General features: G+C 37.4%; 2 protein-coding genes across 3 annotated transcripts in view; one reads left to right on the top strand and one right to left on the bottom strand.

Moving 5' to 3' along the window:
* Positions 1–11,080, bottom strand: part of LOC126411300 (valacyclovir hydrolase) — a 47,934-nt gene extending 36,854 nt beyond the window's left edge. The window contains exons 1-3 of the mRNA XM_050081354.1: positions 10,606–11,080; positions 10,437–10,527; positions 4,349–4,518 (exon numbers count right to left, since the gene is read on the bottom strand). Of these exons, the coding sequence (XP_049937311.1) occupies positions 4,349–4,518; positions 10,437–10,527; positions 10,606–10,719 (375 nt within the window). The 5' untranslated portion in view covers positions 10,720–11,080. The remainder of the gene's footprint in view (positions 1–4,348; positions 4,519–10,436; positions 10,528–10,605) is intronic.
* A 1,099-nt stretch (positions 11,081–12,179) lies between these two features.
* LOC126411316 (uncharacterized) lies at positions 12,180–16,382 on the top strand. 2 transcript variants are annotated; one of them, XR_007575216.1, is made up of 4 exons: positions 12,180–13,329; positions 13,454–13,591; positions 13,698–14,511; positions 15,498–16,382. XR_007575216.1 is itself a non-coding variant. In XM_050081355.1 (3 exons), the coding sequence occupies exons 1-3, from the start codon at positions 13,258–13,260 to the stop codon at positions 14,130–14,132; spliced, it is 645 nt and encodes a 214-aa protein (XP_049937312.1). In that variant the 5' UTR covers positions 12,180–13,257; the 3' UTR covers positions 14,133–16,382. The 2 variants fall into 2 exon arrangements, 1 of the variants encoding a protein (XP_049937312.1); XM_050081355.1 differs by having other exon boundaries at positions 13,698–16,382.
* Positions 16,383–17,772: the final 1,390 nt, after the last annotated feature.

The raw sequence follows: 17,772 nt of genomic DNA, 5'->3' as shown, positions 1-17,772 counted from the left end.
TATAGATTTAAGTGTCAGGAAGTCGTTTCTGAAAGTATTTGTATGGAGTGTAGCCATGTATTGTAGTGAAACATGGACGATAAATAGTTTGTACAAGAAGAGGATAGAAGCTTTTGAGATGTGGTGCTACAGAAGAATGCTGAAGATTAGATGGGTAGATCACATAACTAGTGAGGAGGTATTGAATAGGATTGGGGAGAAGAGGAGCTTGTGGCACAACTTGACTAGAAGAAGGGATCGGTTGGTAGTACATGTTGTGAGGCATCGAGGGATCACCAATTTAGTATTGCAGGGCAGCGTGGAGGGTAAAAATCATAGAGGGAGACCAAGAGATGAATACACTAAGCAGATTCAGAAGAATGTAGGCTGCAGTAGGTACTGGGAGATGAAGAAGCTTTCACAGGAGAGAGTAGCATGGAGAGCTGGATCAAACCAGTCTCAGGACTGAAGACCACCACCACCACAACAACAACAACAACAACAACAACAACAAGAAATATGTTGCACTTATCATTAGCATTTGGCTCATTATATACATCTCCCCAATTAACATTTCTTAAGCTTTCTCTGAAGTACTTTATAGATACCGGGTTGAGCGACCTCACACTTTTACTTAATGGTTTCCGAACTGTACCCTGTTAGGTTTTGTAAGTTAATCAGTTGTGCATCATGGTCTGACAATCCATTTACCATAGGGAAAGCATGTGTTTGTTTTACATCCTCTTTCTGTACATATACATTATCTGTGAGTGTGCTACAGTCTTGAGCTATACGTGTAGGGAAATTGATTACTGAATCTAAGTTATTAACATCATATAACACTTCTAGTTCGCTTTTCCTATCAGAATTACTTAGAAAGTTTACACTGAAATCACCATAGATTAATAACTTCTTCTTTTTGTCTCACAGACAGCATAATAGGGAGTCAAACTTTTTTACGAACAGCTCCCAGTCTCCTAATGGGGACCTGTACACTGCTGCTAATCTCAATACTACATTATGTAGCTGAAGTTCACATGCACAAACCTCAAAGTGCTGATCAACACAAAATTTGCTTACTTCTACAGTTTTGTATTTACACCCTTGTTTTATGAAAATGGCAACTCCTCCTTTATCCATCCTAGATCTACAGGTGTAAGATGCTAAATTATACCCACTTATGCTGACACTATCCATGCCCGCAGTTACATGGTGTTCAGACAGAGTATATCAATCTCATTCTTATTTTTAAGATAATCTAAACACACTAATAGCTCATCTACTTTATTTTTTATTTCTCTGATATTTTGATGAAGTATGTTGATACTGCCCTTCTATTAACTGTACGTGAAGTTTCTTTTATTCTATTTGATTGTCATCTGTCTGGACTTTGGCTTTAACCTAAAAAACTTGTCTGCCTGGACTCATTAACCACAGCGATCACCCCTTGTGTGACTGTGGACCCCCTTACAGTTGCTGCTAATAGAGAAGCTAATTTACTTTTCCCCATCCTATTCAGGCGCAGGCCATGTGTAGTGTATCCCCACCTACCAACACATTTACTGGAACAACACTTATGTGAGTATTTGCCGGTGTCTGGAGAATCCTGTTAAGCTCAGTGTTACCATGCCTCACAGCAGTGTTTACCCAGGGCTGATCATGGTGCTCCACAAACCTCACATTTGTGTGCTCAGTTTCTGCTCCTATTTTACCCAGGTCACTCCTAATACTGTATCTTGGATTCATAGCCTGGCTGTTTCCTGCTCCACCAACTATAATTACCTGATATTCCTTCTCAAATTCCCTGCGTAACTGACCTAAGTTTTCTGTCACCTGGCTAAGGCTAGCACTTGGTTTCACAAAACTTGTGACCTGGTACCCTGCACCTAATTTCTCCTGAAGCTGCTGGCCCACACCCCTCCCATGACTGCTGCCTATAAGCAGAATTCTTCTTTTCCTATTCTGGTTTGATCCCAATCTGTCTTTTTTCTTTAAGCTAATATTCTGCTTCAACCTACTTTCAACTACATCTGGATGAGGCTCTTCGTCCACTTCAGATAGCAAGCCAAACTGATTTACTAATTGAATTTCTGGAGTTTTTTTCAACTGTTTCCCTTTTTTGCCCTTTGCTTGCTACCTTTTCCCAGTTCCCAGCCTCTTTTTCCTCCCTTCACCTATGTAATTCCAAGTTCGCATTTTCTAATTCAGCCTTAAGGGCACAAATTTTTGCCTCCTGTTCTGCGATTTTTCTGTCCTTTCTACATAACCTACACTGCCATGGAAGAGCCTCATTTTCTACCCTTGTTTCCTCGTCGCTACATTCGCCCCAATGATACCATAACTTACAGTCTACACAGAACACCCCCTCTTTCAAAATTCTACGGCAACCACCACATTTATCACACATGGTTTGATAGACAAACTTAACACAAAAGCAGAGAATAAGTTGGCACAAGACCACAGTAGTTTTGTAACCTGTAGCCTACTAATCCATAAATAAACACTAATGTAAACAAACTTTTAAACTTACTTCCAAAAGGTTTAACCACATAAGCTCTGTACGACTGGCACGAATTAATTTGACTTCGAAGCAATAACTCTAGTCAAGAAGGAAAATCTACACTCACGTGAAATTTACACCTAGAAAATGTAAACAAAACTAGCGACTACCGGCCTTTTACGAAATACTTCCTTTTCAATCTAAATACGGTCAGAAAAGCGAAACCTTCAATAGATACCCTAGAGAAGAAGTATATACACTAGTCTAAAATGTAATATTAACTAAATTAGCTCTTATTTCAATATTAATCACTTAACGTAGCGAGAGCTTTATATACACGTGTCTGCCTAGCTTCAGAGATGATATCCACTTCCATGTGACTGTCTCATATGGTGGTGCATTGTTACTGTACACTTGCACCATTCAACATGGGTTACTGAGTTTTTCTCTTTCAGATGCAGAAAAACAATCATCATACAATATCCTACTTTAAAAATGGCTACACCATTTATTTTTGTTCCTCTAGGTTCTGCTACTGACATGCTACAGTACTGTGGCACAAGGTTTTCAGTGCATACAAGACATTTGCCTGCAAAAAAATTACATAATTTTATTTTTTAAAGTTAATTGAAACTGTACAACAACCCTTCATACTTTCCACACTACATCAAGTGAGTGCTTCAATATCTGTAATACTAAGAAGATGAATGCAGTCAGATGTGTCCAGTTACACTTTGCACACATACACAGAGGTGCTGTGCATTAGGATGTGATTTCTTGTGATTATATATTTTCTCTAATTGTTCACAGAAGCTAATGCTGCTATATCCATGCCATTGCAATCAAATACCATCATTTGGCATGTGGCTCCTTCTGGTATGCAGGCTTACCTTGGTTCTTGTATATTTCATTCAATGTCAGTCTTTCACCACACCCTTCTTTGTGCATGCTGATAGGACTGTACATTTGCTTCACATGAGCAGCACAATGCATGGTGAGATAACTAGTACAAAAAATATTTGCATTCTCACTACTGTAATTTTAGTCATCATCAAAAGCCTATGACCAGATGTTCTCATTGAAAGTAATTCATTATCTCAGCTGTGCCAGTCAGGTAAACTTCCTTATGCCATTTGCCAATGAAATAAGTAAACTATGTTTTGCAGATATCCTTGTTTAATAATTGGTGTGTCATGCACCTGTAGTGTCAAAAAAACTAAACTACAATGCAAGGAAATCTGAAGTGGGCAGGTAAATTAAATGAAATGTCATCTCTTGTAAAAATCAGATGCCCATCTGAACTGAACTAAAGACGCACACAGTGATTGTATGAGTGTGAATTATCTCAACCAATGAGTAGATGATCTTCAAGCATACATATCTCACATTGAAACTGAGTGAAGGACAGGCACAACCAACAATTCTTTTCTAAAAAGAGGTTAATGAACTTCCTCTTGTCTTTAGGTAGAGCCCTAGTGGTTACAGCCTCTGTATCACTTAACAACAAAAGCATTTCCTTTGCCAGAAAACACTCCTATATATTACCTACAAACCTTTTGTTTGAGTACGTGATGGACATACGCTATTTTGGTAATATTATCATAAATTTATCTGTTCCCTTTACCAGTTTGCTGAGGTTGCAATTTTGAGAAGTATAGGGCTCCAACCCCTCCTCCTCACTTTCCATGTCAGTATTTACTTATGCAGAAAAGAATGCCAATGTAAATTGGATATGAAGAGAAACCTCTTTCAGAGACACAACACAATGACAATTTTGAAATAAATACATAGTAAACATTGTATGATGGGAATTGGCAAGTAAGGAATATTTAACTGAAACAATTTTTATGATAGAAAACAATGACATACTTCCATGAGCTTGGCTGCACAAGTTGCATCCCTGAAGAAGAAATCTGGTGGGAAGTCACGTGGAGGAGGTTGGCTGTGCCCATAGCCTGGAGGATCCCATGCTATAATAGTGTATTTTGACTGGCTTAAGCCACCTTCTACTTGTGGCTTAAAATCAGTCCAAATGGAACCTGCAATGTTTTTAAGACTAATCACATTGTTACACATATAAACATCATTATACCTTAGATAAGCTCTTAGACTAGCATCCGCCCCCTCCTTACTTATGACGTGTAGCAATCTGGTTGTAGTGTGACAATTCAATGTTAACCACTGACCACTTACAGTGGAATAAGTTTAATCACTAAATACAAGATTGATGACAAACACATTGTTACATAATAATTCTTACAATTTAATGATACCTCTTTTCCCAAAATCTTATCAATGCTGTTTATTTCATCACTGTTACTTGCTGAATGATTTTTCAACAACTGATCATCAATTGTAACTTTAAAAAGTATTTTGAGGCATAGACCAAGCAGATTTTGGAACATATTAAAAAAGTTTAAATATTTTATTTATGTGGGTCTTTAGGCCCCCACAACCTGTTACGTAGGACATCAATTTGCCTCTAGTGTTGTGATGGTGTATGTTATATCAGGTGTCAAGCTCATTTTAGTTGCAAGTGACGTTTCCAGATAAGACAGACCACTTGAGCTATTCTCTTAAACATGAGGGTAATACATTACTCCAATTTTAAACAATGGAAACTCCAGGTTGGAATATCAAAAATGCACAAAAAGATAGATTTCTACTTACAGTACAAATGACACATTAAGTTGGAGAGACAGACACTATTAAAAGACATTTATACATATGCTTTTGCTAACAACCTTCATGAGAACAAGAACCCACTATTCATTCACAGAAACATGCACACCTTATGCACACAAAACTACCAACTCTGGCAGCTCAGATTCTGATCAGAGCTGCCAGAGTTGGTGCTCATGTGTGCATGAGATGTGCTTGCTTGTGCGAATGAGTGGTGTGTGTTCCTCTTTCTAGCTCTCACAAAGACTGTGGCCAAAAATTATGTGTAAGTATCTTTTAATTGTACCTGTCTGCAACTTAACTTGTCATTTTTACGGTAAATAGCAATGCATCTTTTCCTACATTGTTTCTTCTATTTTAGTTTGAAGTCAACATGAAAGCCTAACAGTTTTACTGATTTACTTTGTACATCATCTAGTTACTACTAGATTTAATTCCTGTGTTTCATCAGAATTAGACAGATAATCAATTCATTGCTACTTGAATTTTTCCACTGTTGCCTGATTGTACTCTATGGTGTTATCGCATGTGTTATGCAATGTCGTGTTGCCTGCATAATATACTACAGAATTAGCTTCTAAATGCAATAGTAAATAATTAATTGCAAATATCAAAACTTCCTTCAGGAAAGAGCATCTACTTTTAACAGTGATGAACTGTCTCCAGTTGTCTGAGCAAGAATTTATTACAGCTGAAGATAGGTTGTGTATGCCATAAAATTTGTTTTGCAAGTAGAATGTTAGCAGGTATACAGTCACTTCACTGAATTCACAAAATACAATAGGTGCCAAATCCCTATTTCCAAATGCATTTAGGACCTGACTAGCAACTTCTGTAACAGAAACAGTTTTACTTTTACTGGTTTAGAACCCAAACTGTTTGCTGGAGAGGAGATCATGCTTTTCAAAACAGTAGATTGGCTGGTTGTACATAATAGACTAAGACTAAGAAAACTGGAACAGTAGAAACTGGTTGTGTGTAAATGCTTAGGCCTACCCGCACTTTGAAGATTGAGATAACTTCAGAAGTTTTGAGTGCATTAGGGAAACCCAGGAGTCAAGACATTTATGAAAAATATTAAGCAGTTGACATAAAAATTGTTTAAGTAAATAATCTGAAAATCAATAACAGTCTACTCTTGGAGACTAGCTTTGTCATTTAGTGCAGTAGCTGGCACTGCTGCCAAAGGATATTCCAGCCATGGACATTCTTCGCACAAATATATATAAATATCAGAGAAGATGAAAATATTCAGACAGACATTATTCATCCAGATACTCTGGTCAACATGCAATAAAGATACGTGAAATATCAAGAAAACAGAAGCTGTGTATTTCAGCTGGAAAGATGGAAAATGACACAAATTCAATGTAGACAGTACTTCAACAGACATCATAACAAATGTAAAATTTCTGCAAATGAATATTGTCAACTGAAGTCATGTGAACACACAAAGGTACTTGCAAATCAAATGTCATCAGCACATTTTGTCCTTTGATTTCTGACATCAATGTACAACTGCCAGAGACGTTTGGTTATGTACTATTCACATGTATGCAATTTTTAGCTATGGAATTATTTTGTGATGAACAGCAGCATAAAATGTCAGTTTCCAAATGCAGAAAGGAACTATCAGAATACTAACCAAAACAGTAATTGTACTCAGTATATGGATCTGCTTAAAACATTGGGACTACCAAGTACATCATGTTACCGCATTTACCAACTGTTCCTGCACTCGAAAACTAACCTTGATTATTACTGTATGAACACTTCTGTCCATAAAAATGGGACGAAATCTAAATTGGACTTACATTTATCAAGAAAGAATAAACATAAGAAACAAAATGTTCAACCAAAGAATAAAATTACACAACAAACTGCATAAAGAGGTAACACAAGTAAATAATAACAAAACATCTCATTTCACTACACATTTTCACATTATAATATATTGTCTTTTGGAAAACATAGCACAAAAGCTTTTTAATGGGTAATACTAACATCTTATCCTCTTCTGACCTCAATATCTTTCTAATTATGGAGGGTTGCCGACTCAGTTTTTCAGACAATCAACTGGGCCATTACATTACACAAAATGGAATTTAATCATCATCATCAGGGTTCTGATATTGGATTGTATGGTTTTGACAAATGAATCAACAGTGTAGCATGTAAAAGGCAACAGCAAATTATCTGTTCTATCTTCATCATACTAGACCTATAAGTATGTAAATACCCACATACCTACATAAATAACAGTCCCATTAGTAGTAGTAGTAGTAGTAGTAGTAGTAGAAACTGCTGCTGGAATAAACCCAAATAAATCTGAAACATCTCTGCAGAAAAAGTGTTTTGCACAAGTATTTGTGATGGTATTAAACTAAATGCTTGTATGCATCAACAACCACTACAAATCTAATGACTGTCTATGGAGAGAACTAACATGAAAAAAGGGAATCTCCTGGCAGAGTAAAACTGTGTGCTAGATCGGGATTCGAACATGGGATCTTTGTCTTCACAGGCAAGTCCTCAATTGACTGAGCTATCCAAGCACGACTAAGAACCCACCCTCATAGCTTTACTTCTGCTAGTATCTAACCTGAAACCTATCAGTGATGAAGGACCCAGTTTCGAAAGTGAACTTCATTCTGAAAATAAAACAATTATGTCAGCAGAGGGGGGGGGGGGGGGGGGGATGTAGTATATTGTGAAAGACAACATTGACTTTGATGTGATTCTCGCATATGAATGCTGGGAGATGGTAAATGTAATGATAATGGTTTCAGTGCCGTCTTCCAAAAGATAGTTTAGTGGCATAGCTACCAGAGTGCCGCCTGTGACTACCTTTTATTAGGGAATGGTCACAGCCAGGAGGCTCACTGTAGTGCAAATATGTGGAGAAAGCAGGCAACAATAGTATGGAGACACATTTGTGCTTCCTACAGCGAAATGAGCGAGTTTGAAAGGGGTCGAACTGTGGCTTACCGAGTGGCTGGATGGTCCTTTCCGAGAATTGCCACACAAGCTGGACATTCTGCATCAGTCATGCAATGATGCTGGTATCAGTGGTCAAGTGAGCATTCTCACATCTGAAGACAAGAATATGGGCAACTATGTGGTCCAGATACCCACAAGGATCGTCGTAAGGTCAGTGGTGGAAGATTGTACAGATCCGACGGCACAGATATTAGGGTTTGTGAGATGAGATGTGTCAACACAAACTGTTGTGATTATTAGGAGTGGGACTATGGGCTCACACACACTTAGAGCCTGTCTTCCACTCATGTCACAGCTTGGACATGCATGGCTCAACTGGTGCCAGCAGAGAATCATTTGGAAGATGGAATGGCACGCTGCGACCTTCAGTGATGAAAGCAGATTCCGCCTGTATGCAAGTGATGCTCGTTTGCATTTACAATGTAGACCGGTAAGCGATGTCTCGCAGAACGCGTTCTTCCAAGACACACTGCCCTCACCCTAGGCCTTATGATCTGGGGTGCAATAAGGTACAACTCTCATTAACCATTGGTGTTTCTGGAAAGAATGCGAACAAGCACTTATTATGTGCAGAATGTCATTAGATCCGTTCTTTTGCCATTCATGTAACAGGAAGGTGATGTGTTGTTCCAATAGAAAAAAGCTCACCCACATACTGCCCGTGAAACTCTATGCGCTCTGTGACCTTCGGACTTGTCTCCAATCAAGAACATGTGGGATATGATTGGACAAGAAGCGACTCGTGCAACCAATCACCCAACAACTCTAACGGAACTATGAGAAGAGGTCGCACAGCATAATTTATCTTAGGACAGTATATGCTCTCTGTGCAATTGAATGGATGCCAGAGTAAGCATTTGCACTGCCACCTGTGGAGGCTACACCACGTACTAATATGGGTGTTTCAGGACGGATCAACACCTGGTACCTCGAACCAGTCGTTCTACTTATCTGTAAATGTAATCATTTCTCGTACTTCACATGTACTGTTGCAACACTAAACCATGAGTGAATGGAAACCTCTAAAAGGACGTACTAATTTTTTTTCCGGCAGGGTATAAACAACATGAAAGTAATGCCATACAACAATCCAATATCAATAGGCTCAGTTGAAAGCAACTGCCCAGTAGAGATAGAACTAGACAGCAGGTCAACAAGGTGCTTCATTTCTCTGTTTCTGTGTTTTGTAGATCAACTATCTGACACACACAGATAGTAACAGTATCAAAAACATATGAAGAGAATTACCCTCAAACTAAAGACACAAACTAAATGGAAAGAGGAGCAATTAAAAATCAAATGCATTTAGTAATATGTGTAATACCTCTATGTCACTCTCTTACAAACAAATCAAAAGTGAGAACTCACTTAACTCGAATTTTCCTTCTGATGGGTTACAGCTTAAATAGACATGAAAAATGCTGAAAGTTCTCTTGTACCACTCAACAAAAGCAATGTTCAGGTAATTGAGAAACTTAAAATTATGTCATGTATGGAAATTCTTTGTCAGTGGTAGAAACTAGATTCATTACACAAACATTTGGCAAAGTTGCCTTTGGGAAACGCTTGAGAGGAAATGACTTCACTGAAACAGCCACTAACAATTCACACAGAATGAGACAAGATACTGACAAATGTAATCCCTCTTCTTTACACTGTACCAGTCATTTACAAATATCCCAGAAGAAAAAGTTTAAGGACGGAAGTGTAACAGTTTTCAACATTATAACTGTCCTCTACTGCAATGACAACTACTTAAGCAAATAGTCGTTTCAATAAAAAACATACCGCAGGCCATTCGCAAAGTTGCCTCTTAAATGTGATGTCATTGTACCAATGACTAATGAAGAGTACACTAACACAATTCTGTTTCAATACTACGTTTTCCTTTAATTATATTTTGGTGTTGGTAAACTTTGCTGTTGTACGACAGGATAATCTCATCATTTGTAAAATTCTTTGATACTTTTGAGTAAATTATTTGTAAATCATTGTTTTTACAGTAGTACAAACAATCAGTTACGTGGAAAATTTAGGTTGTGTTTGTACGAGTTTGGTAATTTCAGGGAGATGGGCGACATAATGCTAACGTGATTTAATCCTCAATTTCGGACTAAATTTTTATGATGGCGTTAATAAAGCCAGCTTGAACTTTCATTGACAAATATAAGTTGATAAAACACAAGAACAACTATTTGTTAAGTTAACAGAAATAAGTTTTATTATTTCATGCATAAGGGAAAATTACCGTAAGTTTCTTCTATTGATAACTTACCCAGGGCCCCCGGTAGAAGCAATAAATGATGCTGTCCCGTACCGACCTTCAAATAGTTAATAACTTGTTCTCCAACATTAACTTTTTGCTCCTGTAAATTACAAAACGGATTGCTCAGGCACACATAACCTTTGATTTACTATACACTGAAGGTAGAATCAGTACTTACCTTCGTAACCGTGCTATAGCAGTTTAAGATAAATTTATTACTGTTACCATACTTTTGTGTCAGTCCTGTGTAACAACCGCAAAGTGCTTTCGTCAATATGTGTCTAAAGAACATGTTGACCGTTGTTTTATTTACTATTTGCCAAGTAACAGGCGATTTTTCACAACCCGCGGAGACTCAGACAATTACTACGACCTGTTCATATCAGGCTGTGATAATCAAGCCCTACGAAAGTTCATTCTGTTTGTTTGGAATTTGCCGCCCTTAACTGCACTCGAGAGAAGGCCACAAATAACGTGTTGAGAACACTGTTCTCGGGAACCAATTAAATTTCAGAGCACCTTGTTTTCGCAAACTGCGTAAGGTACTTTAGGCCGGTATTACACTGTCAAATTTCTTTGTCCAATATCTTAGTCAAAGATTTTTGATAGTGTAATAGGGATCTTTGACAAATGTCGTCCAATATTTGATCAAATCTAGGCCGAGGTCGTATATTTGATCAAAGAAATCGCTTGTCTTCTGTTCACTGCAATGCGAAATGTTACCACGCGGAGCGCTAGCATCGCTGCAGCGTTCTGTCGTCTGTAGTGTTTTTATAACCATTACCGGTAAATACAATTGGTGTGTGCCGACAACTACAGAATTAATAGAGATGTCTGAAGCTTATGAGGCGCTTTACAACGTGAGGCACCCTGAATAAGAAATAGATTAAGAAGATTGGAGACCTAACCTGACCTAACGTAACCTAACCTAACATAACATAACCCTCTCCTGTAGCAATGAATCGGAGTGTTATAGTGATTAGTGAGCCTGTCTTCTGAAGATGTAGCAGTTCTTAAGTGAAAATTGTGCTTTGTGTTATGAGGATACACTTCATTGAGCACATACAGAAATGTATGCTCATCCATTCTTAAGTAATTGATGTACGACTTGACGTCTTCCACTGTAAGCTCACGTAACAAGTTTTGTTGAATGCTTTTATCGTGTCGTCGTAAAACCCACGGCTTCACCCAGATTAGATTAGTTTTTCGTTCCATAGATCCGTGCTGAGGAGATCCTCGTGGATGTGGAACATGTCGATTTTTTTTAAGCTGAAATAAAAATACTAATAGTATGAATAAATACATCATTTGTTTCTATTAAAAATTTCGCCAATGGAGTAGAAGGAGTTGGCCAGTAGTAAGTCTTTCAGGCTCCTTTTAAACTGATCTTTATTTCTAACTCAATTTTTTATGTTTCCTGGCAAATTATTGAAGATGAGTGTTCCTGAGTAGTGGACCCCTTTTTGAACTAAAGTAAGTGTTTTTAAGTCCTTGTGCAGATCATTTTTGTTCCTGGTATTGTATGTATGAACTGAGTTGTTTGTTGGAAAAAGAGATATATTATTTACGACAAATTTTACTAAGAAGTAAATATACTGAGAGGCAGTAGTTAACGTGCGAGCCGGAAGTATAGTGAGACTCTGTCATTTGGGCCTACGAGAGCTATAGTTTTTTTTTTTTTTTGTTTGTTTCTCATGCCAAGATAACTGTACAAACATATCGTTGCATGTATTGTAATAATCATTACATATAATGATCCACATGCAACAATATCTCTACGGAAGTATCTAGGCATGAAATACAAAACAAAAAAAGCTAACCTGCAAATCTCGTACGTCTCACTGTACTTCTGGCCCGCCAACAGTTTCATTTTCTTTATTTTCCCCCAGTACCAATGCAAGAATCTGAAGTACCCAGTTCTTTGAAGAGGTTTCTGCAGGAGGCCCGTGAATTCAAATAATACGTATTACACGCTTTTGGACCTTGAAAACTTTTGTTTGACTTCAAGATTTACCCCAAAATATTATCCCATATGACATTATGGAATGAAAGTATGCAAGCTTTTTCATTTCTATGTTGCCTATGTCTGCTAACACTCGAATTGCAAATACAGATTTGTTAAGGCGTTTCTGCAGTTCTGTGGTGTGCTCCTCCCAACTGAATTTATTATCAAGTTGTAATCCCAGGACTTTTAAGACTGTCAACCTCGTATGTATGGTTCCATTTTCTCCCCCCACTTCTTTTCCGCATGTGCACACAATGCAATTGGAGTACGTAGAACTGCTGCGGTTAATAACAAGTTGTTGTCAGCCATCTTGAACTTCGACGAAAAATTTGAACAGGCGTCTAAAGCTAGCGAAATGAGGGATGCTCAACTACCGGACCTACCGATAGATGGCTCTACCAGCTGATTACTGTCGTCTGTATTGCCCGCCATATTCGAATTTGGCAAGAAGTTTCTCTCGGTCTGTGCGGTGTATAAGGAATTAAGGATTATGGAAATGGTAATTTCTTGTTCCGCTTTCAATTGTACGAAGCGATGGAGTAAGGAAGGTGACTTACCATTTCACAGGTAATAGGACTACTGATACAATACAGACTTAGTGCGTTTGCTAATTAGATGTTTTTGAACAGGTTTCCTCTAAAGCACCCAGAGCTGCTGAAGAAGTGGATTACTTCCGTGAAGCGGAAATGTTTTAATCCTACGTCTTACAGTTTTCTTTGCGGAAGCCATTTCCGACAAGAGGATTACGTAGTGAGCCCCGGAACGTGGAAGAAACGTCTCAAACCCGAAGCAGTGCCATAAGTTTTTGACTTTCCGACACATTTGATGCCACCAAATAAACAGCCACGACGACATGTTGTTAGGATTGTGGGTGACTACGATGCTTCTCCATTTGAGGTAGCTAATTAATTTCCTTGCTATGTGTGTGCTTTTTACTTTTGTGAACTTATTTTGTACGGACACAAATGGGCTACATAGGTCTAAGCAATGTTGTAATTCAAGTCCATATTTTTGTTTTTAGCGTCCTGTCATGGAATCTGTGCTCGATTTGCCCACTGTAGAAGCTACTGATTGCGTGGACAATGTTGTCAATGAGAATTATTGCGTGGAAAGCATGACCCATTTATCCAATGCAGAAGCTGCGAATTGTGTCGAAAACGTTAGTATAAGGATGTTTCCACACCCCCAAAGTTTTCTTATAATATTTTTTCATCATGCTTTGAGTTATTTCAATCATATATAACGAAATTATTTCTTTATTTCAGAGTGCAGTTGCTTCTTCAGTAATTGATTGTGGTATGCAGTCGAAAGTAGGAATGGAAGACAAGGCGACCGAAATTTGCAATTTTTTCTCAGACATTGTGCACGAATTAAAACGTAAACTGAAGTGCGTCCGTGAAAAACTTCGAAGAAGAGAGAAGAAAGTGTTTTCCATGGATGACATCATAAGTTCATTGAAGGAGGAGGGGCATCTTCCTGAGAAGTTACATAACTTCCTCAATCATCAGAAAGGAACACAAGTGGAATTAGTGTGCAATTTAGTGAACAACTCTCTCTCATCAAAGGGTAATAGATACACAATAAATGTGAAAATGTTTGCGATGACTGTGTACTTTTATTCACCAGCAGCATATGCATACCTGCAAAAATTAATGCATCTGCCCCATAAATCATTGATTTCCAAATGGGTGGCAGTGTAGACTGTGAACCTGGCCTCTTAAAAGATGTTTTTAAGTTCATTGATTTGAACCAATTGTAAGGGACCAGTTCAGCGATTCATGTCTAATAGTAGACAGTATGGCAATTAGGAAGCAAGTAGTTTGGGACCAAGGAAGTAAGTGATACACAGGTTTTATGGACTTTGGTGTGGAAGTGCCTCAGTCAAAAGAAGTAATAGAGGTATCTGAGGCTCTGGTTTTCATGCTTGTCTCTATTAAAGGCAAATTTAAATGCCCAATTGAATATTTATTTATCAGTGTTGTACAGGCAAATAATCAGGCCACACTGATAAAATCTGCTTTAGAGAGGCTGCACAGTTCTGGCATTAGGGTTTGGTGTGTTACATGTGATGGCTGCAAGGTAAATATAAGCACTTTATGTTCACTTGGCTGTACTTTAAATTTTTCCAAGGGTGATTTTAAAAGCCACTTTCCTTGTGGAAAAATACAATGTTCATTGTATCTTGGACATGTGTCATATGATTAAGTTAGCCAGAAACGCTCTAGCAGAAGTATCTGTTATTGAGTCTCCAACTGGCATTATTGGATGGCATTTCATTGAGCAATTGAACAAGGTACAACAAGAAGGTATGACATTTGCCAACAAACTATCAGGACAACATATAGCCTAAGTTATGTAAATAGAAAAATGAATGTTTCATTAGCTGCACAGACTTTGAGTTCTAGTGTGGCAGATAGTATGGAGTTTTTGAGGAGGGTTGGTGATCTAAATTTTAAAGAAAGTGAAAGCAACAGTAGAATTTTTGATATTCTGAACTCCAGAAATCGATTAGGTAAAGGGTACAAGAGCCCCCTGAGACTTGACAACAATTCTTATTGGCTTGGTATTTTCAGAGACACTGAAAATTATATCAAAAGCTGAAAAATCATAGGTGTTCCGTTGCTGCTCCATGCAAGAAATACTTTTGCTTTTTGGATAATTTTCAATGTGCAATCAGTCAGGCACATAGCTCTGGCAAGTATGTTTTGTGTTGAATTTCCTCTGAAGTATTTGCTAACATATAAACTGTCACAAGACCACATAGTTGGCCCCCCCCCCCCCCTGCATTCGGTCCAGAGGTGGTTGGAACAACAATCCAAATGCATACCAGTTCAAATGTGCCATGAGAAAGTTGCTCTTGGGTAACAGTGTCACTGCAATGAATGGGAATTGCTCAAATTTTAATGTGTGTTGTTTGCCAACTGTTTGTGATTTTCATGCAAGAAAGCATGTAGCAGAAAGCGATGAAAGTGCTGCAGAAAATGAAGTAGAAAAGTGGTGTGCACTTCTTGATGATAAGATTAAGTTCTCATTTTACAAGCAAAATATACTCTATTATATTGCAGGGTATGTGTCATTGCACCTTTCAAGGCAGATCACATGCAAAGACTGTCTTCACATACTGAAGCCACCAGTAGTTAAATCTGCATTAGAATGTGATGCTCTCCAAGCTTTTCCCAATATGGCCAATAAAAATGCATTTGTAAATTTTGTTAACCGGGGAAAACTGGTTAAAACAAGTGACTGTGTGTACTCTGTTATAGAATACTCAGAGAAACTGTTTCAGATGTTTGTGATTGCTGGGGATAGGCGACAGAAATATATACAGGCCAAGATTTTTCATTGTGTTAAAAATAAATTTGTAGTTTAGCCATTTCCTGCTCTTGGTCATGATTACTATTATGAAATTGAGGACTTACATCAGACTCAACTTGTTTGTAAGATTGCATCCCTGTACTCCTGCATATGCTTAAAAACATATGGAAAAAAAGTCTGCTGAGAAAATTTTAAACAACAAATCAAGTATAAGGCAGAAGTTAAATAAACTCATATTGTTTAATCATGTATAGTGCTCAAATTGGAAAAGATTATGTAATGGGACATTCCATGCAGATGGATGTGACATTTTGGCAGATTTTTTAAAACTATTTTGTCCATAGGTTTGTTGTTGTGTAATGATGAACTTCAAAGGATGAATCACATTGAAGTAAAATTAACTCTTTACATCCTGTGTAGATATTGTAACAAAATTATAATTGTTTATTATATAAGCTTATTTTAAGATGTTTGGTGTTACAAAATATGCACTTGCATTAAAAACAGGTGATTTGTGTGAAATTAATGAAAAAAATGTTCTGAGACTTATTTGACAGATGGCTTTCAGTGTGAGAAAATAGTTCCCTCAATAACTATGTTAACTTGAATTTTTCACTTTAAGAAAACAGTTTAATCACAGGATGGGTGTGATCTAATGGAGTACACAGTAGCCCTATGTTTCGTGGATAATCTGCAACATAAGAGCAATAAAATCATTACTCTGTTAATTCTTGTTGTAATACTTCCTAGAATGAACACAATGTTCCAATTGATCGTAAGCATTCTTATTACTTTAGAACCATTCTAGAATAATGGGGCCTGAGTAAGGCAAAACCTAATTTTCTGAATTTTGTCTTTATTTTGCTAGGAGGTCTTCCTATTATATGTTCCTGTGTAGGGGGGGGGGGGGAATGCAAATAATCATATAGAATTATCTTTGTAGCACCACAAAGTACAGAATACAGTGATTACAGTTACACTTGGAAATCTAGGAAATTTCAGTCTTCATGTTACATGCCTAATTTTCATCAACAGTTACCTTAATTATACAGTTACACTTTTTGCTGATTTGAAGTGTGTACTACATGTTAAAAAGATTTTGTTTGGTCATAGTAATAAAAGCATTTCATTTTGTTAGTTCATATGTCCCATACGGACCTGAAATTATCAAGTTATGATGACAAAGGAAGGAATTAACATTAAGGAGTCTCACTTCACAGAAATTATGTAACAATGGTTACACTTTTTGCTAGTTAACTTTAACATAAACCATTTAGTTTTCCATTAACAGTGAAAGCAGTTGCACGAGTCACGTAAAGAACAAAGTTTCCCATAGGGAGCTAAAGTATTTTACATTTGAGTTATTGCAGACCCAAAGTATTGTGCTCTTCATATTTCTATTTAAAAAAGTTTGTAACTCATTCACAGACATTTTGGAATCTGAACATACATGTGTGTAGCAAGGTACTTTTCATGTGCCATGTGGAACCTTTAATTTTCTGGTTCAAATATAATTTATTTCATGAATTATCTTTAATACCAACCATGTCTGAATGCATTATTTACCATTTAGAAGAAGAAATATTAGTATACAGAATAACAAACCTCATGAAAAAAGCGAGAGATTGTTCAGTACAGAACTTGGAATGGCTCTTTATCAATAGCAGGTAAAAAGGCTTCTATTAAATGTTCAAATAAACCAGTCAGTACCTCTTAAGTCACCATAGAGGTGATACAGTAATAAAACAATTTACTTTTTCAGAATTTCTGCTAAGTATTGAAAGTACGAAGACCTATTCAGTTAGTATTTGCTTTACCAATAACCTGTAGTACAAGCACTCATATAAGAAGGTAATTATGGGAGTCAAGAGTTATGTTAAAATTAAAGATACTGACTGGTATTACTTGCTCACAAAATGTTGTAGTTGCTGTACAGTTTATGCTCAATGTGGTGTACCCAATGTGATTCCTGGAGGGCATGATATTCTGTTATCCTATGGGAGTGCACTCGTACCACACCTATTG

The sequence above is a fragment of the Schistocerca serialis genome, chromosome 1, assembly GCF_023864345.2.
Source record: "Schistocerca serialis cubense isolate TAMUIC-IGC-003099 chromosome 1, iqSchSeri2.2, whole genome shotgun sequence".
NCBI lineage: Eukaryota > Metazoa > Arthropoda > Insecta > Orthoptera > Acrididae > Schistocerca > Schistocerca serialis.
This window is presented reverse-complemented; position numbering and strand designations above follow the sequence as displayed.